We start from the raw sequence: 22628 nt of genomic DNA on the forward strand, positions 1-22628 counted from the left end.
GGGGGGGAGCGGATACCAGTCAAATTTGGGTACCTGCTCCCTCCGCCCGCCCCCCAAAGGTGCCAATCCTTAATGGGGAGCAGTCCTTAAAGCGGAACTTCCCCTTTTAAGTGGAGCTCCGCTTTAAAGATTTTATGCCCAGAGTTTAGCTTTATGGTGAGCATATCAGGGGTACGGGACAGCATTTATGTGAGCCCATTGCTTTTGCCCGATAAAAGCACAGGTTTACGTTCAGTTTATGTTTATGTAGCAGTCCTTAAAGTGGAACTTCCCCTTTTGCGTGGAGCTCTGCTTTAAAGAGTGCTCCCCCGCTCCCCATTAAGGATTGGCACCTTTGGGGGGTAGATTCCCAAATTTGACAGGTACCTGCTCCCATGTCCGGTCCGATCGCCTAGGCCGGTGGTAGGCAACCTGAGAGCCGCAGGACTAAAAGTTCCATCATGCCTCTGCAAGTCATAGCTGTAACTGGCAGTTTTATAATCTTTGCAATGCCTCATGGGAAATGTAGTTACACAACAGCTAGAGAGCCACAGGTTGCCTACCCCTGGCCTAGGCGATCGGAAGCGGAAGGTGTCCTCCCTCCCTCCCCATAGTCTTCTGGGACACGTGTCAGGACCCAGAAGACTACAGGACCATTCAGGAAGTGCAGCACTACTTGCGCATGCGCAGTGGGTACCCGGCTGTGAAGCCGCAAGCTATCACAGCCGGGTGCCCATACTGAAGATGCCTGGAATACAGGAAGGCTGGTGAAACAGGCTGCGGGGGACACACCCGGGGACCAAGGGTCAAGTAAGTGGCTGTTTTTTAACATTCAGCAGCTACAGTTTTTGTAGCTGCTGACTTTTATTTTTTGACAGGGTGAGTGGAACTCCACTTTAGATTAAATACATTCTTCATGAACCACAAAGGATATAAATCCATTTTTTTGTGCACCAAATGCCTTTGCAAACAAGATATTACAATAGAAAAGTTGTAGTGACATCTTTATTCTGCTGCACATAGCCTGTGTAGTGAGCAGAGCTGTGGGAGGGGCCCAGCAGGCTCCACCCACTATGGGCTGTCTGCAGAAAGCTACAGGAAGGCAGAGACAAGACCATTCACCAGTTCCTGCTGAATCGGTCAAATTTCGATCCTTGCATGCCCGTTCCCGTTCATGAAAAGTCGACTTTTCATTAATGGTCCTGCTGGAAAATTTTCCTTCAAATGGTGCTTGTAGCCAATGGACTGCAGAGCTGATCAGTGTATTCTAACAGCGGAGGAGTCCTGTTGTTAGAATACAGTGACACAGCGGGGAGGATTTCCCCATCCACGTTAAATGTCAAAACTAAGCCATGTATGGCCAGGTGAAGAGAGGCGGTGAACCAATTACATGAACGGTAGAGTGAGGAAATCATTGCTGGAAGCACAACAAGATAGGGCATATTTGGTAACAAACAGTTTTTTGTTATTCATTTGTGATTATAATACCACTGGTTCCACCAAAAGGCTATTTTTTTTTTTATTACATTTTTTTATATTCACAACCCGCGTGACCTGTACCCTATACTGCAGTGGTCTTCAAACTGGGGCCCAGATGCGGACCTTTGCTTGCTTTTATGTAGCCCTTGGAGCACTATTCCATTACCTGACAAAAACAATTGGACTTGTGTCTTCCCATTGACACCAACAATTGGGCATATATCCCCTCACTGCCACCAACAATTGGGCACAATTCCTCTCTATGACACCAGCAATGGGGCACAATTCCTCCCAATGACACAAACAATGGGTCACAATTCCTCCCAATGACAGCAACGATGGGGCACAATTCTTCCCACTAACACCAACGATGGGGTACTATTCCTCCCACTGATACAAACAATTGGGCATGTGTCCTCCCATTGACACCAATGAAGGGGCACAAGTCCCCCGAATGACACCAACTATGGGGCAGTATTCCTACCACTGACACCAACGATGGGGCATCGTTTAGTCTCTCTGACAGCAGGACAATTTCTACTCCAAATGAACTCAATCCCTCTTCCCTCCCCCGCAGTCTGAACGACAGTATACTGGCCCCTTGTTTAGAAAGTTTGGAGACCTCTGATCTGATTGGTTTTTGTGTCCTATCACTTTATTGGCATTTTAATGGGCAGCCTCACTAACTAATATAGAGAGAGGCTTGGGATAAAGAAGGGGGCAGGGTCAATGTCAACTCTTTTGGAAAAAGTCAAAAAGTTGATTTGCTAAAATGGGAGAGTGCAAATCTGGTGCACTTCTGTATAGAAACCGATCAGATTCCAGGTTTTATTGCCAAAGCTTAATTGAACAAGCTGGCACCAATGATGGGGCATTGTTTAGTCTGACACAGGACAATTTCTATTCCCACTGGACTCAGTCCAGTCCCTGCAGTCTGAAGGACAGTGTACTTGCCTCTTTAGAAAGTTTGGAGACCCGCTCTAGTGCCTGGAAGCCAAGTATATGATGTCATGTCATACTCTTTACCTCACTGGTCAGATGCCCTAGGACTTTTCTCATGTAAATCCTGGAGAGATTCTTCCAAGGAATGCCCCGTTCACAGCATGGAAAGTTAAAGTCCCGCTTCAGCCAAAATAAATCCTAAATTCTTAGTTTTGTGGAGAAATGAGAGGATCCCCTATTGGGGAGATTTCCTTTCTTCCTGTTCCTGTGACCACAAGTGGAGGAAAATCTCCAATAGAGAGAACAATAGAAACTGAAAAAGGTTCTAACACTTTCAAAGTACTAAATAAAAGCACTCTTACTGTAGAATGTGGCTGAGCGTACACTGACTTGGTATCCAACCCACCGCGAGGGGCCCATGAACAGCTGGCTACACTCAGATTAGTGTGTAGAATACACTGATGAGTGTTAATGTTCTTCTCTGAATAACTTGCATACACAATACAGAAAGAAAAACCCGCAGATTAAAATTCTTTCCTTAAAGTTTAGTTGTCATGGGTCAGCCAAATATTTGAAGTTGTCAGTTGAATTCTGTGCATAATTTTTTTGCTAGAAAAAGAGATTTTAAAGGCATAGTTCACCTTTAAGAAAAAAACTGCTTATACAGGTGAGGGACAACTGTAGATAAAAACAAACTGTACAGCTTTGACCAAAGTTAAACAGTGCCATTGCTATAGTTGTAGTCCATTTACATACCAGCCGAAGCCTGGCTGAAAAATTCCCAGAGATCGCATTATCCTGCCCTGCCTTGTTGCTAGGACTTGATAAGTTCCCCTACACCATCTCAGGAGCAAGCTCTTTTTTGATTCATACCCCCTCACATGCACTTTCTCTCTCCTAACACAGTAGCTGTGAGCTCAGCATTTGAGAGCTCGCTCCTATGATGGAAGTGCACGATAACAGCCGTGAGTCTCTTAGCGACATCCAAGCAACAAGGCAGGACAGGATGATGCCATCTCTGGGAGTTTTTCAGTCAAGTTTCAGGAGGTAAGTAAATGGCCTACACTCATAACAAGGGCACTTATCGACTTACCAGATGGAAAATTAAAAGTTCAATTTTTAGGTGGAGTTGAGATAGTCTTCCCGAAGAGATGAGTATTCAGGGATTGCCTAAAGATGGAAAGAGTAGGAGATAGCCAGGCTGATCCATAGCTGCTGAAATTATAGGTTTTGGAGATTGAACATTAGATGTCCACATATACATTAGACAGGAACAAAACTTGAGGTTTGGATCAATTTTAATGCTTGTTGATGTGTTCTTGTTATATTCTGTGTTTCTTCCCTTCCATAGACCTAATCAAATATAAAGCATAGCTCTGAGTAATTTGGCCTCTGTACTGATTTCAAGTGAATTGATATCTTGTTTGTTTTAGGGATGCTGTTAAGGTGATCGGACCTTCTCTTTTCCTTTCTTCCTTCATTTTTTTTGTCCTTCTAGTCAAAATGGAAAATACATTTTTTAAATGCGTACAGGCAGTATCTGTAGAGTTCAGCCTACCTGAGGAGTAATTTAGTGTTCACCTGGTCTTTACTGTAGCGCACCAGTCCACCCCAGTTTCTTTTGTCTGTCATCTGATGACCCTAGAACATATATCCTGGGATGGATGCGGTATGTATCTGCTGGCATGGACTTGCTGTAGTGCACCAGTCTACCCCAGACTAATTTGTTTGTAATCTGACGACTCTGCAACTAATCTGTTGGGGTGGATGCTGTATGTATCTACTGGGGTGCGCTTGCTGTAGTTCACCAGTCCACCCCAGTCCCTTTTGTCTGTAATGTGATGACCCTGGAACGTATATGCTTGGGTGGGTGCAGTATAAATCTTCTCAGGTGGACTTGCTGTAGTGCACCAGTTCAACCCAGTCCATTTTGTCTTTAATCTGGTGACCATAGAATGTATCTGCTGGTAATACAAGAAGACCTACTCAAGGCTCCTTGCTGTCTCTCGCAGATTTTTCAAAATAAAATAATGCCAGTACTAAGAAATGTTACTAAGAAATATCTCACAGACACCGATCAGATGCAATATAATTGGTAATGTAGGGAGCAGAGAGAGGGGACGTTGCGCAGAGCATTCTTCAGAATGTACACTATTACTGTCTTACTGACCCTCTATGGAGCTTTGTATGACTATTCTATGGGTAATTACACATAATTTGTAGAAAGGTAAATATATTACATTTTCTTACTTTAGCACAGTTATGTATTTACTGAATAGCATGATAAGCTTTTCGAAATCTTCGTTGAATTCTAAATTTATTTTTATCCTATCAAGTAAATAAAAAAAGCTTCATACTGTAACATTGAGGCAATGTGATATTAGTAACATGTACAAACAGTACAAAAATGTACCCTTCTACAAATACAGTGATACCGCCTCCACCCGTTGGTGCTTGGTCATATGACCAAGTCCTTGGAATTGGTCATGAGGTCTTTAAAGAAATAGTGGACCAATGTGCAATTAAAGCTTGGTTGGCTATTCCTGAAATAACTATAATTGCTTTTATTAAAATTTATTTTTAATTGAATTAATGACTGATAACATGTTTTTTGTTAAAATGATAAATTCACATTAAGAAAGGATGTGGGTTTCCACTAATTTAAAGTAGTTAAAGAAATCATCTTGGTTAACCATATTTAACTGCAACCATATATTATCTTTGGCATTCTTTTAAGGCAGTGTCAAGATAACTCCACTTTTAACCCCAATAAGTTGGGTGTCAAAATTGTTCATTACTCATGCCTGTAGCACTGCACAGGTTAATCCCCAAACACGTGAGGCCCCAATTGTCACCTCAGGCGAGTTCATTTCAAGACATCCTCCCCACCTGGGGGCTGCAGGATGTTGTTGCAATTGACGTAAGTAAATCAATGTTACTTGATCCCGGATTGTCGGTTACATTATCTGCTGTCTTAGGGCACTTTCTCATTCTGCCTGCATTGTTTGCCATCAGGCCGGGTTACATTCAGTGTATGAACCCAAAATAGAGAAATGCTTGTGTCATGTAAGAGTGAACCGCCCAAGATGCCTCGATAACGCTGTGCATTTATTTAAGTGCATGTCAAATGACATTGACTTGTATAAATGAAAGCTGGCAGCCAGCTCAGTGGAAACTGCTCTTCCTATCCAAAAATAATAATTAAAAAAAAAAAAAAAAAAACTAAAAAAAAAAGTAGTTTAAGTAATGGGGAATGTAATATAGAAATGTGATATGAATAGTCTTGTAAAACACTGAAATTGACAGTAGAAAAATAAACAATTTCCTCCTGCGTGTCTGTCCGCTTCCCTTTATACTTTAAAACTATTTTGTTATGTCTGTGTAACTTTTTTTTATCTACTCTGTGTGCCAGCCATTTTTTTGGAGAGCGCTTAGTCTGGAGAGAACTGAAGTCAAAAAACACAAAATTAATATGTACTACAGAATTGACAGTATTTCTGTCCTTATTTTCCTTCCCCATTCCAAACCCAACTAAATACCTGGTGATCCTGTCAGACTGGTCAGCCAGACGTCACTTATAGTTGTGGGACAGCCATTGCCTGTCAACCTTTTGTTCATGCCCACAAACACGGCGCCACCATTTCATGTTGTACTTCATGCGGACAAAGCAAACGTGACAGGGACAGTGGTGTCATCATTGTCCCCATCGTGTTTGCTGTCTCCACATGAAGTACGATGTTGACATGGTGAAGCCGTGTTAGTGGGCATGAACAAAAAGTTGTCACTTTTGATAAATAAGGTCTTGGCTTGTCCATCAACCATGCACATGACCGCTTTCAGCCCCACTTCAGCTGGCTTTGTAGAAATGCCCTGTTATGTAAAGAGAAATTAGCGACAGAAAGGGGTGCAGGAAATGTAGTCCCAGCACTTGTACATGTATAGCATAGGGGGTGACATGGAGCACACCATGGTTCCTTCTGTAAGCCTAGTCCAGGTAAGGAAAGAGGCAAGAAAAAAGGCATGCAACCACAACTTTGCATGACTACAGATGGTCAGGAAATCATGCATATCTTCTTCCTGATAGTGGAGGGTGGGGCCATGTTCACAAGGAAGGCTGTGATTGGGAGGGGGGGTGCCAGAGGCAGGGTGCCAGAGGCAGGCTGTGATTGGGAGAGGGGGGGGTGCCAGAGGCAGGCTGTGGTTGGTCGGGGGGCATGGTAACTGAATACACTACTCAATACAGGCATGCTGTGTGTCTGCACAGTGTCCTGTACCTCTGAATTGCCAGTCAAAGGATACAAACTCACCACACAAGCACAGATCAGCTTCTTTACTTTGAGTGGTCAGTCTAGAACAAGGAAAAGTGTGACTGGCAGGATCGAACAGGTACTTCAGATGGAAGAAGCACATGAAAATGATAGACTATGATTTATAAAATACACGTGTGAACACACACATAGGAAAAAATGTGTGTGGAAGAAGCACATGAAAATGATAGACTATGATTTATAAAATACACGTGTGAACACACACATAGGAAAAAATGTGTGTGGAAGAAGCACATGAAAATGATAGACTATGATTTATAAAATACACATGTGTGAACACACACATAGGAAAAAAATTATATATATAGTAACATACACTTTAATGACTGGTATCAGCAAACATTTACTCCTTGCCAGCTCAGGAATACTGATAGATAAAATAAAGAATGCGATGCAGAGAGCACAAGCAGATTATTTCTTTACTAACAAATTCTATTGGCTTGATTTAATGGTTCAGCTCTCAACCGAGAGATAGAAAGAGAAGGAAAAAAGAAAGGAGAAATCTAAATTATGAGATTGTTTTATATAGTTAAAAGGATTTTAGAGAAAAAAAAAATCAAGGTTGTGATAGCATATGATTTGTTTTGAAAAATACCTAAAAGAGGGAATGGTTCTGCGAGGGTTGCAAATCCAGATGTTCCCTTAGCATTGGAAAAATCATTAAAATTTAAAACAAAATGGGGAAAAATTTTGAATATTGTGGGAGATTAAATGCTGATAAAATTGAAAAAAGTCCCATGATGTTTCACTTCGCTTATCGGATCCCCAGATGGGGGGTCTTTTGAAAAGATGAATTTATGTTGCAATTTCAAGTACCACTTTACTAGTTTGCCTAATGTCCCAATGCTGTTTGAATCGTGATCCCCATTTATGAACGCTGTTTAATGTTCAATATCTGTGGGGAGAATTTCCCTTCAAATCTGTTCTTTGTTTTTCAAGTTGCCTTTTCTATGACAGCTAATGTACTTCCAGGTTGTTCTTCATTATGCCATTGAACTGCATCTTCATGATAGGTAAATGACCATTCTATTCTTATTTTCAATTAAAAGTGAAAGAAAAAAGTTCCATGAGTGTTAAGTTGTAAAACTGGCTAATGATATGGCAAAAACCACAGCCTTGCTAATGCCCTTTAAGGGAAATATATTGTTGGATTAAAAACTAATTGAGATAAAGGAGTTTAATAAATGACTTACCATTATTCAGAGATAGATTGGACTATCAGAAAAGGCATACAGTGTGAATAGTCAAAACAACAAAGAAGAGATCAGGGATAAAAATATGGCTAAATCAATAATGTCCAAAAGATGGAAACACATCATATGCTTCCAATGCAGTGAGTGGGTGGTCCTTGCAAATAAAAGGAAAAGGAAAGCATATTTTGGGAAGGAATAGTATAAAGAAAAAGGAAAAAAAAGGTCATCAGAGGAACTTTCTGTACATTTTATAAAAATGGTAGACAGAGCACCAAGTTATGAAAAAAAGAAAAAAAAAAAGATGATATAGTTAGAGAGGAGGCACAAATGGGGAAAGTAATGCAGAAAGTGGAGATTATAGGTGAGGGATGGCATTTTTTTCAAGTTGGAAAAAAGATGGGGCTCATAGGAGAAAAATTATAAGAAGAGAGAGGAGACACAATAGGAACAAATATGGTGAATAAACAAATGAGTATGGATCAACATACGGGACCAGGCATTGATATTCAGAATGTTTGTAGATGTGTAGAGGATGCGTTAGTGGTAATGCCCTGATGACCTGCACAGGAAAAGGAATTAAATGTAACAATTTATCTTCAAGATCTAACAGTACAGTTGAAAACTATTTTTAGAGAAGGGGGTTGACATTTTTTTCCAAACAGAAACATAGTTATGTTTAAATTGATAAAAAAAAACCACACAACTCATGCAGAAAAAATTTTGTTGGTGCTCTTTTATCAGGAAAAGTAGGTGAAATGAGGATATACTAGAAACATCTAGGTGTTTTTTTGTCTTGTAAGAATTAAGAATCACAACCATTTGAAAATCTTAGCTAAATTTTGGTAGGAAGGGTGTTGTGAAGATGCGTTCGAAAAGGATACGTTTGCAGAAATATTGATGGAATTGGCTATGGAAAATGAAAGATTGATTAGAAATAAAAGCAAGAAAATAAAATGTTTCCACCTTTATCACTGAATTCAAGTTTGGATTTATTTGTTAAAATGAAATCCAAAGATAGAGATAAAAAAAAAAAAAAAAACCTTAAACAGGTAAAGATAAATTATCCACCAAAGAAAGACGAGCTTTATGGGAGTTTACAGGATGAAGATAAAACTGAAATGAAAAAGTCTGATAAGGTATCAAATGTTGTTACATTGGAGCACGGTATATATGAATAGTTGTGTCACAAATTATAAAATAAATCAAAATGGTATTAAAGAGAAAAATGAAAGGACCCTGTTTAAATTGAGAAAAAAATTATTTTTTCAACCTAATTGATGAAGTGTATGAAATTGGGATAGTTAATGGTCAAATTAGATGGTTATTACATTTTTAAACCCTGCAGAGTCCCACCTTTTATTCATTACCCATTACATTGAAGTAGTTGTAAGTGAAATTAAAAAACAAACAAACATGTCTATACTTACCTGCTCTGTGCAGCAGAATTGTACAGAGCGACTCTGAACCTCCTCTTCTTGGGTCCCCCCCGGTGGCGCTCCTGGCTCCTACCCTCTTGCTGGTGTCCCCAATAGGAAGCCAATTCCCATAGGGGCACTTGTGCGGGCTCGCTCTCTAGTCCCGCTGCTCCGTCCATTGACATAGACAGTGGGTCTCTACCAAGCCTCTCGCTCCCTTGTCACTGGAGTTGAAGCCAATGGCTCCTGTTGCTATCGATCTGACCAGTGAGGAGGGACAAGGCCAGGAGAGCCGCAGCTCTCATGCACAGCGCTGGATCATGATGGGGCTAAGGGAAGTATAAGGAGGGGGATTCTTTGTCACATACGTTTTTTTTACCTTTTAATGCATAGAATTTCACTTTACTTAAAGACATTTTAACACCTTGCCCCGGGTAGACCAATAATTGGGGATGTGTCATTGTAATTGAACTGGCAGGTTACTATATTGATGACCATCTTAAACCTATGGTTATGGTCTTAAGAGCTTCTTGACACAAGTAATTTAATAAGTAAGGTAGAAAGAATGTAGGTTCCAAATGGTGCGTAGCACTTCCACCTGTAGTCAAGAAGTTTAAACTTTTTAAAATGAATACAGAAATAAGGTGGATCACTAGACTGCTTTGAGGCTAGGTTCACATATGTGCGGGTGGTGCCACTGCGAATCAGCACAAAAATCTGTGCAGCCGCTCCACCCGCACAGAAGAATGAGGACCCGCAGGCGGGTGCCATTAATTCTAATGGCACACTGCCCTTACTGGAAATCGCAACCGTACTGGGCTGCGTACCATACTGGGCTGCTACTCCCATGCGGGCTGCGTTTTCAGAAGAAGTGCAGGGACTTCTTCCCTGCGTGTCCCGGGGCACGGGAGTCCATTCAAATGAATGGGCTTTCGTGCCTGTGTAAAATGTGGACCGCAGGAGCGCAGATATGTGGACCAGGGGGTAAAAGTAAATGGCTAGTAACATTACTTCTAGAGCAGATAGCCCCCATGCAAAACATACTTTAATTTGATGACCTGTAGGCCATTATATGCTGATTAAGTGTCGTACTGAAGATTTGGACAGAGGCCAGAGATCTCAGAATGAGTTTAAAGAAAAGAGAAAAAACTTCTCAGAGAGCAAAATATAGTAAAAGGGAGAATGAACAGAATGATATTAAGGTGATTATCACATTTTGTAATCAAGTAGAAGAAACTCTGAGGATATCAGAGAAGCATTGGGGAATCCTACGTACAGATAACAAGTTAAGATCAAATGTTAGAGAAATGTTAAAGTGGTTGTGAAGGCTCAAGGCTTTTTACCTTCATGCATTCTGTGCTTATTTTTGGATGGTTTTGACTCTTCCCTCATTCCCCCTTCTGTACTGGTTCAGAAAGGAAAAGGTAATCCTAAGACTATAAAACTGGCAGAAAAATCAGGTGCTTTGAACTGAAAGAAATGCATTTCCATTTCTACAAAAAAATAGTTTTGAGATAGTATTCGTTATTTTCTGAGCCAGTTACAATCAAGTTAGGCCCCATTCACACTTGCAATTACATTCAGGAGGCCTAATGGGGGTTTCCAACAATTGGCTGCAGTCGGCAGCCCCATTGAAAGCAGCCAGAGGCTAACATTTCCCAAAGCTAATCGTGGCCTCTCGCATGTAATCACTTTTGTAGAGATTACCTATGAATGATTGGCCCTGCCTGCTTTCTGGGTCTGGTCACTAGCAGGTAAACGCTCCATGTGTAATTATATGTGAGTGGCTGGAATTAGCTGCAAGAGCTGTCAGCGTCCCATTGATTTCTGTGGAGCTGCTACCTACAGCTGATCACCAGGAACCCTCACTGGATCTCCCACATATAATCACTAACGTGACTGGGGCCTTGGTATATTGTTTCATACTAAATAGAAAAAACCTTATAGTACATACAGTAGATATTGAAGGGCACCAGCCATGTGTTTTTATATATGTTTTATTTGATGTTGATTACAAGGTTCCTGATATCATTGGATTTGATTGCTTTGTCCAGTGCTTGTTGCACAGCCTCTGTGACTTGACATGATGTCCTGGTGTTCATTGCAACTCTTCTTCAGCTTGACTGCTTGATCCAGCACTTGTTTTACAGCTGTTTCAGCTTTTCTGATAGTTTCACCATTTACTATACAGTATGTCTATTGTGGCTTGACAGCTTTCTGGTATATTACTGTTAGGGAAACAAGCTTACCCAGTAGAAGGAGGAGTGATTTAGAGGAGAGATGCCCAGTGGAGTTGACAAGACTTGAGAGTGGGTCTTGGTGGCTCATGACCATACTTTGTCTGCAGCACAAACATTCCCCCAACAAGGGATCATGGTGAAGCCTTGGCAGCGCTCTACCTCACATTGAAATTGGATGCTTTAGGACAAAGTGGAGACTGTAAAACTTGAACTACCTTTATATGCTATTTGAAGGGCCAACATAACTGAATAGTTTATTAATATGAAGGAAAGGGGAAAGGTCTGCATGGTTATGGGAAATTGATGTTGGTATCAGGGGCGGACTGACAACTCATGGGGCCCCCGGGCAATAGTGGATCAATGGGGCCCCTGTGTCCTTGCCCAAACTCAAAAAACCTATGAAAAAGGTACCAGGGGCATCTCATGGGGCCCCCTACTGACCCCGGGCCCTCAGGCAGTGCCCGAGTTTCCAAATGGTCAGTCCGCCCCTGGTTGGTATGTTTTTTTTCAAATACAAAACCTGAGAGCTCACATCAAATAATTACACTTTACAGTTCATCTGAGATGTATATAATGTAATTGGGATGACTAGGTCACATTTACGTTGTCTTTTAGTTTTCTCATATATCTATCATTTATTTTCTGTCTTTCAGAAAAAGATCTATAAGTACAAAAAAGTTCTGAGTAATCCAAATCGCTGGGAAGTGGTGCTGAAGGAGATCAGGACCCTGGTGGACATGGCACTGACGTCCCCCCTGCAGGATGATTCTATCTACCAGGCACCACTAGAAATTGTGTCCAAGCTACTCTCCGAGGTAAGACTTACCAAGGATTTTTCTCAGACTTTCACTGTCATCGGTAGGTGTATTTCAAAAGTTTTGGTCTTTTTCTCTGTATGTTCTTACTACTTACAGGCTTGCTCCACCTAGAATTGCAAATTTAATAGATGCATTGTTCTGTGTGTAGAGTTCTACAACATATTAAAGCAACATTTATGAATGAACATTAAATTATTCTCCAGTTAGAATAAACCTTTTCTATGTTATTGTTTAATAAGAGCCTGTCAGATCTTTAACTAAACTTTACAGGGGCTCAGATGCAAAAGGGACTCCAAAGAAAGTACAGTTATCCTTTTAGTCTATCCTTCAACCTAAAGTATACCCACCAACCTGAAGTACCAGCCCCAAGTGTATACTTGCCTGAGTGTGAAGTCCTTGGCTTGCTGGAATCTTCAGAATCTCTGGCTTCACCTGTTGAACCCCATAGATTTCTATGACCCTGTCCACTCTGTAAATCATCTGTGAAACTTTCTTCTTACAGCTTAAAACCACCATGATCCATATGCACAAACAACTCCACGGCACTCCCAGTGCTCAGTGAAATTTCCCTTAGTCACTCGCACGTCTTTTATGCCTGGCATTGTATTTCTTACCAAACAGATTCACAGACTTTTTTTTTTTTATTAGGTCAAGTTTGGAGGGGGTCACAAAAACACAAACACAAATAATCACCTCTATTCTGCAGCATTGGTGAGATGTTACAGCTTTTCCTGGTTGGCTCTAAGTCGAAGAACTGAGCTATCACATGACCAGTGATTGCTCAATTCACATCCTGCTCTGAGCAGAGAACAGGGGTTGTCAGTCACTTCTGTCTGCTCTGCCCCTCCAGCGCTCACTGGAACACCCGGCAGAGGAGAGGGTGGGTTCAGCTGGCAGTGGCTCTCAGCTGCGCACTGAGAAGCAGAGCCATTTGTCAATTGGGCATCTGTGGATCCCGACAATATGGTTGGAATCCTTGGTTCTGCCACGTCTGCAGATTCTAGTTCACTGGAGAGCAAAAGAAAGTGCACTCTTGTGGCCCACGAGAGACATATGGCCAATAAATCTTTGGCCATACTTCTCTTTTTAGATTGGCATATCGCTAGTTTGATGGTGTTTGAGGATTTGATGTGTAGGTCACGTATGAGGGGGATTAGTTACTACTATGTTACTTGTTTGTGTTAAATTCTAGTGCTGGCTGCTGTGCTGTGCTGATAGGGCTAGCGTGAAAGAATCTCAGCTAGACATGGATTTGTTAAGCACACCTAATATATATATATATATATATATATATATATATATATATATATATATAAAAAATCTACAAATTTAGGTAGCTTACAAACATTATTAAAAATTTTTTTTTTTGCATTGGGCTTGTGTCGATGCTCCTCTTCTATTTCATCAGACTGGGTTGAGAAAACCACTAACTGGGGAACTCATCACCGCATAGGTCTTGCTGCCCACTTCAGATTGGGGATATCCATGTAGCAATAACTTGCAAAAATAAAAGGAAGGGATGTCCCAACCTAGTGCATTAAGACCCTTTATTGTGAAAATAATACAATTCAATATACTCACAAAGGTATACAGCTGAAAGCATAAAATCAATCCAGATTCAGCATTTGAACCGTGCCCATCCACAAGGCGTAACTTACTCGTTTCAAGGGCTGTGCCCTCCACATCAGAGCTCTGATGCATTGGCTTTTATTATTTTCACAATAAAGGGTCTTCTGATACTGCATTAGGCAGGTGCACCCTCTCCTTTTGTTTTTTCTAGTTAATGCAGTCCAGTGGGCTTTGCGTTCCCATTGATTTTTGTGCCAATCCAAAAACTGTTTTAAGAGAACAAAAGCCAAAGCCATCAACACAGACCCTTAGTCTGCTGAGTGTCTATTTTGCTCAAAAACAATACAGCACACGCAAGAATAAAATTCATTTTGTTACATTTTGACTGTATTTTCTACAGATTTTGATAAAAAATGATTGTTGATTGATCTAGTACCCCCTTCTAGTGCGTTCTATTTTTGAAAGATAGGAAGGTTTAATTGTAACAGTTCCTAACTCAATACCGGGCAATTTTACACCTTCCTGCCCAGGCCAGTTTTCAGGTTTCAGCGCTCTCACACTTTGAATGACAATTGCGCGGTCATACAACATTGTACCCAAACTAAAATTTTATCATTTCTTCACACAACTAGAGCTTTCTTTTGGTGGTATTTAATCACTGCCGTGGTTTTTATTTTTTGCTAAATTAACAAAAATAGACCAAAAATTTTGAAAAAACACACGTTTTTCTTTGTTTCTGTTATAAAAGTTTGCAAATAAATAATTGTTCTTAATAAATTTAGGCCGAGATGTATTCTGCTACATGTCTTTGGTGAAAATAACCCAAATTAGGATGTATTTTTTAGTTTGTAGAAAAGTTATAGAGTTCACAAACTATGGTATAGATCTGAAAATTGATCAATCCTGAAGTACTGACAGCCAATCTAATTTCTTGAGGTCCAAGAATGTCAGAACAGTACAGATATCCCCCAAATGACCCCTTTATGCAAAGTAGACAGTCTGATGTACTTCATAAGAGGCATGGCGAGTTTTTGAAGTTGTATTTTTTTTCTCATAATTTTTTGGAAAATTAAAAAATTAAAAAAATTAGTTTTAATATTTTTTTTTTACATATTGTCACCAGTGCAGTACAGCATCATCATATAACTGGCATGGCGGTGAACAGGGACACTGACTGGTGACAGTATGAAAAAAAAAAATATATATATATTTTATTTTTTTTATTACATTTTTTTTTTTTTTAATATTTTCTTTTCATATTTCACTATGACCAAAGTAGTACAATGTAACATTGTACTACTTTGGGAAAGTGATCAGTATTTTTTTTTCTTTTTACACAATTTGCTTATAGCAAAGAATTACTTTTCTATAAGCAAGCATTTACCTGAATGACATCGATTCATTCAGGGTTTTTTTGTTTTTTTTTGTGCTTAGCTGTGATTTGGCCACAGCTAATCACATGACATGTGCACATGATTCACAGCTAGACACTAGTATACAATGGATGGCATGAATGAAGCCATCCATTGTATACAACTGTCATGTGACCTGCTGTGATTGGTCACAGCAGGTCACATGGTACCGGCAACGGGGGCTAATACTCAGATCTGTCATTGGCCGTGTTCGAGGTACACGGCCGGTGATAGATCGTGCCACTGCGCTGCTCTGCAGGAGCACAATCTGCGCATGTGCGGGAGGACGCCACATGGTGTCCACCCGGAACGCTGATGACATTTGCTGGCCACCATTCGGCCATAGGGTGGGCGGCAAATGGTTAAGCAAGCAATACTTTTTTTTTGTATAGCAGATTATTGTTGTGCCCAGCTAGCACACATAGTAGCGCGTGGTATTTATGGTATCATAAGTAGGCAGCCCGCTTCATCTCATGAGTTACTGGTTAACAGATTGATTGATTTTAATTGTTCTTTATTTGTTGCCTTGAGATATAAAGGCAGACCAGAATATCAGGAGTATCTTTTATTGCCAAATTATTTATATGCTTATTTTTTCTCTACATTTGCTGTCACACTTGTGCTTTACCAGTCCCACACAAAACCCCTTTCGACTCAAATGACTCATTTGTGCTCAGTTGACAGTAAAATTAATGGCCGTAGTTTATTGTATGCAAAGAGAGTTTGTCCAAATGAGGAAGCAGCGATGTAATATGTTTTGGCAAAATTAAATTTTGTATGTGTTGAGGAGTCCAAGAAAGGAACAGTTTGTTTTTCTGCACTCCATCTGGGACTGGTGGGGAATTGAATGCATTTCATGTTAACTGTAAACACTTCAATCTATTCTCTTCACACGCTGAGGCAGAAGAACTGGAAAGACAGTTATGATGATGATATTTCTTAAAGTTAACCTACCATAAACCTGGGCAAAGCAAGCTGAGCTTATTATGAAAATGCATATGCATGGGTTTCATTCACCAAAAACCACATGTTTAAATGAGCAGTAGATAAGGAAATATAGGTAGCTGGACTCATTTGTAGACCTTGGGGTTGATTTACTAAAACTAGAGAGTGCAAAATTTGGTGCAGTTGTGCATGATAGCCAATTCGCTTCTATTGTCAGCTTGTTCAATTAGGCTTTGGCATTAAAACCTGAAAGCTGTTTGATTTCTATGCAGAGCTGCACCAGATTGTGCACTCTCCCATTTTAGTAAACCAACTCGCTTGACTTTTTCAATAAACATTGACATTGACCCTCCTCCCTCCTTTATTCCAAGCCTCTCTCTATATTAGTTGGTAAGGCCGCCCATTAAATTAAAAGGCCAATAAGGTGATAGGACACAAGAACCAGTTAGACCAGGGGTCTCCAAACTTCTAAGCAAGGGGTCAGTATACTGTCTTTCAGACTGCAGGGGGGCCGGATTGAGGCCAGTGGGAATAGAAATTGTCCTGTTGACAGACTAAACAATACCCCATCGTTGGTATCAGTGTTAGGAATACTGCCCCATCGTTGGTATCATTAGGAGAAATTTTGCCCCTTTATTGGTGTCAATGGAAGAACATATGCCCAATTGTTGGTGACAATGGGAGGACACAAGTTCAATTCTTGGGGTCCGTTAATGGAATAGTGCCCCAAGAGCTCGGTAATAGTAAGCAAAGGGCTGCAGTTTGAAGACCACTGAATTCAATTTTAAAAGGGAGTGTCGATATTTGCATAGAATAACTCTGACATACAAAGCCATTCATAACGCTGCCCCAAACTACCTCACTGACCTGATACCCAAATACCACCCTACCCGTACTCTTCGCTCCTCACAAGACCTCCTGCTCTCCAGCTCCCTGGTCTCCTCCTCCCACGCCCGACTGCAGGACTTCTCAAGGACTTCCCCCATCCTCTGGAACTCCCTACCCCAATCCGTCAGACTGTCACCTACCCTCCTCACCTTTAGGCGCACCCTGAAAACCCATCTCTTCAGGGAAGCCTACCCCACCCTCACCTAACAGCCGTTCTCCTCCACTCCTCCTACCACTCCATCCCTCACAGCCACTTCCTCCTGTACCTCTACCCCCTCCCTCCTAGATTGTAAGCTCGAAAGAGCAGGGCCCTCGTACCCCTCGTGTATTGTATTGTGACTGTATTGTCACTGGTGATTTTTTTTAGCTGTCTGGTGGTATTCTGACCATGACTGTAAGGGGGGCATTCTCCCAATTGACCCTCAATGTAAGGGGCATTTTTTCAATGACCTCTGGTGAATTTTAATTTAACAGGGTTTCCCTGAGACCTGAAACTTATGTTATGGGTTCCTCTGGGGTAAAAAGGTTGAGAGAGGCTGATTTACTCCATTTGAATTGACCAGGTTTGTAGCTTGTTATTAAATTTCTATGAATGAGTCACAGCAAATGTGTTTAGCAGTAATGTATTATGGAATAGTTGGATCTTCACACTAGTTTTGCAGAATTAGTCATTTTATAACTCTCTCTGCATGTACAATATGACTGTGGCTCTCTAGGTGGCCTTACTTGTTCTGGTTCTCTAGAATTCATACTGGCTTCAGTATGAATATGCCTGTCCAGATACATATTTTAAAAATTATTCTCTTGATGTCACCTTTTGGCTTTTTTTTTTTTTTTTACAAGCTCCGCTAGAGGTTTCACTTCTAGGTTTATGGAACACAAACCCTGAAGAATGGTTGCTTCCATCACAGCCTAAATTTATTTTTCTCTTTGCAATAGTGTCCCCTTCAATAGCAACAGTTCCAATGAAACCCAGTATTTCCAAAATGCCATGTTCATCAGTCATAATTTATTTCTTCTTTAGGGTATGGTAGAGTTTGAGTCTCTTGTTAAAGCAGTAGGAAACCCAAAGCAAACATTTATTACATTGTAGCCTACCACTTCTCTGATGTGATGGCTGCATTAGTTTTCTTGTTAGGCTTTCTTTTTTCTTATCTGATGATCCTGCCACTAAGTCTGATGTTTTTAAACAGAATAAGCTGTCCTGTAGTTGTAGAAGTTGGAAGGTTGAAACAAACCATTTACTATTAACCAACGTTCTTTCAGTGATTAGCATTTATTTATGTCAAACCTTTATCCCAATAGGAACAAAACTGTTGCTGTAACTGCTTATAAAGTATTAGCTGGAGTTTGGTTTCAATCTGTTAGTGTATTTAAATTTGCCAGTACATCTAACACTCCCCTCCCCCCAGACTGACAATGCTGCTAACCAAATATGACCCTGTGCTCCTTCATCCAGAGTGGGGGCACTCTAAAGCCTAGAACACATGATCAGAAAATACGAAAAATACCACTTTTGAAGCGGTCTTATGATAGTGGTCTTATGATAATCAGGTCATTAGTACAGTTTTTGTTCGAAATTATTTCATGGGTCAAGCATGAAAATTTTTCTCGCATGATACCAGATTCTACGATGATTGTTTAATTAGTACAGTTTTTGTCCAAAAATACAATACAAATACATGACTTCACTTCCGAATCTGCTTTCTGACAAACGCGAATTTTCATATCTTTAGTATTCTCTTCACTTTCGATATGAGACTACAGGAAAAAAAAAAACAGATGATCATTTGTCCAATATTCTCAACGTGCGTACAGGGCATAGTACAGGAGGTGTGTTACTGGCCAGATAACCAGGTAAAAACAGAGGGGAAAAAGCCTAAAAAAAGACAACTAATGCAGCCACCACATCTAATGATTAATAAGCAGCAATATTAATCTTTTTTTTGTTTTGGGCTTAATACTGCTTTTTAAGGCACATATTTGTAGTAACAAAGTGAAATTTCCTATCAGTCTGGTAGTAAAACACAAAAGCAACCAGAACATGACATCAGAGTGCCCCAGCATCAGCCAGGAAAAGCTGAAAAAAAAACGAAGACATACACTTTTAAAAATTAAAATCTTTTTAGAACAACTTATGTGTTGTTCCATCAGAAATCCCTTTCAAGAATTTTTTTGTGTGGACCTACCTTGGAATACAATACTTTTCTGTGATGTTCAGGATGTATTTAAGTATTTCCAAATATACAAGTAAAGTATAAAGAAGTTGGTTAATTATTATTATTATACAGGATTTATATAGCGCCAACAGTTTGCGCAGTACTTTACAAAATGAAGGCAGACATTACAGTTACAATACACTTTGGTACAAGAGGAAACAGAGAGCCCAGCTCGTCAGAACTTACAATCTAGGTTAATTTTGCAAAGCTTGCAAAAGATACTATTTTAAGCTATTTTGTACTCATACAAGATTGTGTCATACTTGAACTTTTTTGCTTAAGTTCTGTTCCTTTCTGTCTTTTTTCTTATATTACTACAGAATAGCAATCTAACCACTCAGGAGCATGAAAGCATCATTGTGGTAAGTGTTCTTTTTTTTAATTTTCATATTTTCTTTGGCTGTAATTACATTGGTTGGTGCACACTTCCATATTTATAGTATATCTATATTTGGTTTTGGAGTAGAGATGGTTTAAATCCCCTTTCATTTTTTTTTTATTTGCCTTGTGAGTCCCAACTCAGAAGGGTACCTTAACCTCAACTCTCCTAGACACAACAGGGTGTAAAACTGAAGGGGAATCTTCCAATTGGCACCTTCTTAGATAATTGTCAACATGTGTCCCCATTAGATTTTCCTTCTATTTTAGTTACGGTGGCAACACAGTATGTTGGAATTTTTTTTCCATGTTTAGTCCTGATGGCAATGGTTACTAAGACAAATGGAGAGGGTGACTATCCCGCACAGGGACACAGATAACAATAGAAATCGGACAGGGTGCTAACCTTTCTCCAATCTGTACAAAACTTGAGAAAAGGGCCCTTTAAGGACTTTGTCAATGAGCCAATACAGCGTGTTTTGAGTGTATTTTGCTTGCATTCAAAATCAATTTAAGACACTTCTGAGACCATTTAGAATTCATTAATGGGGGTATTTGACCTTCAATTGATCTCCTTACTTTCATCTGACTTGGGTTTGACCTCTTTTTTTTTTTAGCTGTATCAATCTGTGTTAAGGTGGACATACATTATTCTATATTCTTTTTTCTTTTTCCTTTAGATTTACCTTGAACTATGTATTGCAAGGTCCTGCCTGATTGCATACAAATTGAAAGTGTTTAGGTTTGACCTCATATTATATGGTTTCAGTAAATCTAAAGAAAATATGTACAAGAAAGTTGTCTAATGTATGGCCAGCCTTGGGCTTGTTTCAACAGGCTTTTAATTACAGCAGCTGGGTTTGGCATTCCCATAGAAATCTATAAGAATGCATAACTTTCTTGAAGCAGGTCAAATGCCCGTGTCCATGAATTTTGAAAGATGTCAGGTTGCCATCCATCCAAGCCAAAAGCTGGTTGACACAGGTCCTTAGGCTGCTTTTGCATTCCCATGTTACTTATATGAGTTGAGAAGCACCTCTGACACAAACAAGAGCCCATGGATAAGGGCCCTTAGTATAAAAAAGTCTCATAGATGGAGAACAGAAGAAAATATGTTGAGTCAAATATGACCAAGAAGGTTATGAGTGAGGTGGAAATCCAAATTGGTCAACCCTTCGATAATAAAGAATATGAGGGGCTCCTTACCTCCTTTTTTTTTTTTAGTAATTAATATACATTATTTCAAATATCTTTGATGGTGCACATATAACTTCAAACAACAGGGCTACTTTTTTATACATTTTGCATACGATCAGCCATACCAGCAAACATTTTTTTCCGTGTGCCTTTTATATTGAAAAAAAAAAACTTACCATAAATCAAAGAATTTCTTTGGGGATCTTGAATTTCATCACTAGGTTCCCTAAGGATTTGCTTCCAAACTAGCTTAACCAAAGGAATGTGCTGGATGTTTACAGACTTGAGTATTGGTTTAATTCTGTAACATCAGGAAGACTTACTAATTTTGTTGGGGTCTAGTAATATCTTACTTAGAATCCTGCAATCATTAGACTTTAAAGTATTTTGTTACACTTAGTTGAGCAAAGATATATGTTAAATGACTAACCGTTGACAAGTTGTTCATCCATACGTGCTCATTTGCATATAGAAAAAAAAAATATATATATAAAAACTGTAGCTGCTGACTTTTAAAACACAGACACTTACCTGTCCCTCGTTCCAGCGGTGTCCTCACCACCGCTGGTTTCACCAGCCATCTTCTCTCCCTGGTGCCAGCATCTTCAGTGTGGGCACCCGGCTGTGACAGTTTGCGGCTTCACAGCCGGGTGTCCACTGCGCATGTGCGAGAAACGCTGCTTTTGTGAATGGCCCCGTAGCCTTCTGGGACCTGTCACATGTTCCAGAAGACTACAGGGAGGGAGGGGGGAGGACAACTTCCGCTTCGAATGCCTAAGCAATTGCAGTGGGAGCGGGTACCTGTCAAATTCGGGTACCTGCTCCCCAAAGGTGCCAATCCTTAATGGGGAGCGGGGGACAAAGGCTTAAAGCGGAACTTCCCCTTTTGGGTGGAGCACCGCTTTAAGCTTCTCTAAGGCATCAGATTTTACTATTAAAGCAGGTGCACTCTTTGTTGGACTAGATCTTCTTAATTAGCTTTTTATTATATATGTATTATATTCTAAACTGTCTACCAGGTTCCAAAACTTTGCTGCTATGCGGGCAATTACCTTCTCTTTTATGAAATATGATTGTTCCTTTTGGTGATCTGATAGCATCCCAATGGAGCAGGCAGAAGTAGCTCTGACCTTCCTTCATATTTATACAAGCACATTCGGTTGCTTGGTTATAGAATAATTAGGTGGCTTGAGTTTTCTGAAACTTTGACAGTTGTTTAAAAGAAACAAGAAATAAACAAATCTCTGGGCTCGTAAAACATAGTCTCTTGTTGTACTGTTCATGCTAGATGGAAAAACACTATAATTTCTAGTAAGCACTGTGAGTCTGGCTGAAGTGTCAGCTGCAAAGGCGAGCAAGGCCATTTCTGCTTAAAGCGAACCTTGCGTTGTGATTACATAGAAGATATCTGTATATAAAATTCAATTTTTTTATTAATGTGATTGCTATTAACAGCTCAGTAATCTGGATATTACTTGTATACTTTGTGAAAATTGATTTTCCAGATAATAATAGCCACAGACACCATGAGAAAAGTTTACTTTTGTTTTTCTGCAGCCCTTACTGCTCTCAAGTGGTATAAGATGCCAGGCAGCCATTTTTAACCAGGGCAGAGGAAAAGGCTGA

General features: G+C 40.1%; 1 protein-coding gene across 4 annotated transcripts in view; it reads left to right on the forward strand.

Annotated features, from left to right (window-relative positions):
* The window catches only part of CMIP (c-Maf inducing protein), a 275138-nt gene that overhangs the window by 144975 nt on the left and 107535 nt on the right, over positions 1-22628 (forward strand). For all 4 annotated transcript variants that reach the window (XM_089689802.1, XM_089689803.1, XM_089689804.1 and 1 more), the window contains exons 4-5: positions 12230-12391; positions 19748-19789. In XM_089689802.1, coding sequence (XP_089545928.1) covers positions 12230-12391; positions 19748-19789 — 204 coding nt within the window. The remainder of the gene's footprint in view (positions 1-12229; positions 12392-19747; positions 19790-22628) is intronic.

This window comes from Staurois parvus, unplaced genomic scaffold, assembly GCF_062004578.1.
Source record: "Staurois parvus isolate SC_StPar_1 unplaced genomic scaffold, SC_StPar_1.0 ptg000498l, whole genome shotgun sequence".
In the NCBI taxonomy this organism is placed as follows: Eukaryota; Metazoa; Chordata; class Amphibia; order Anura; family Ranidae; genus Staurois; species Staurois parvus.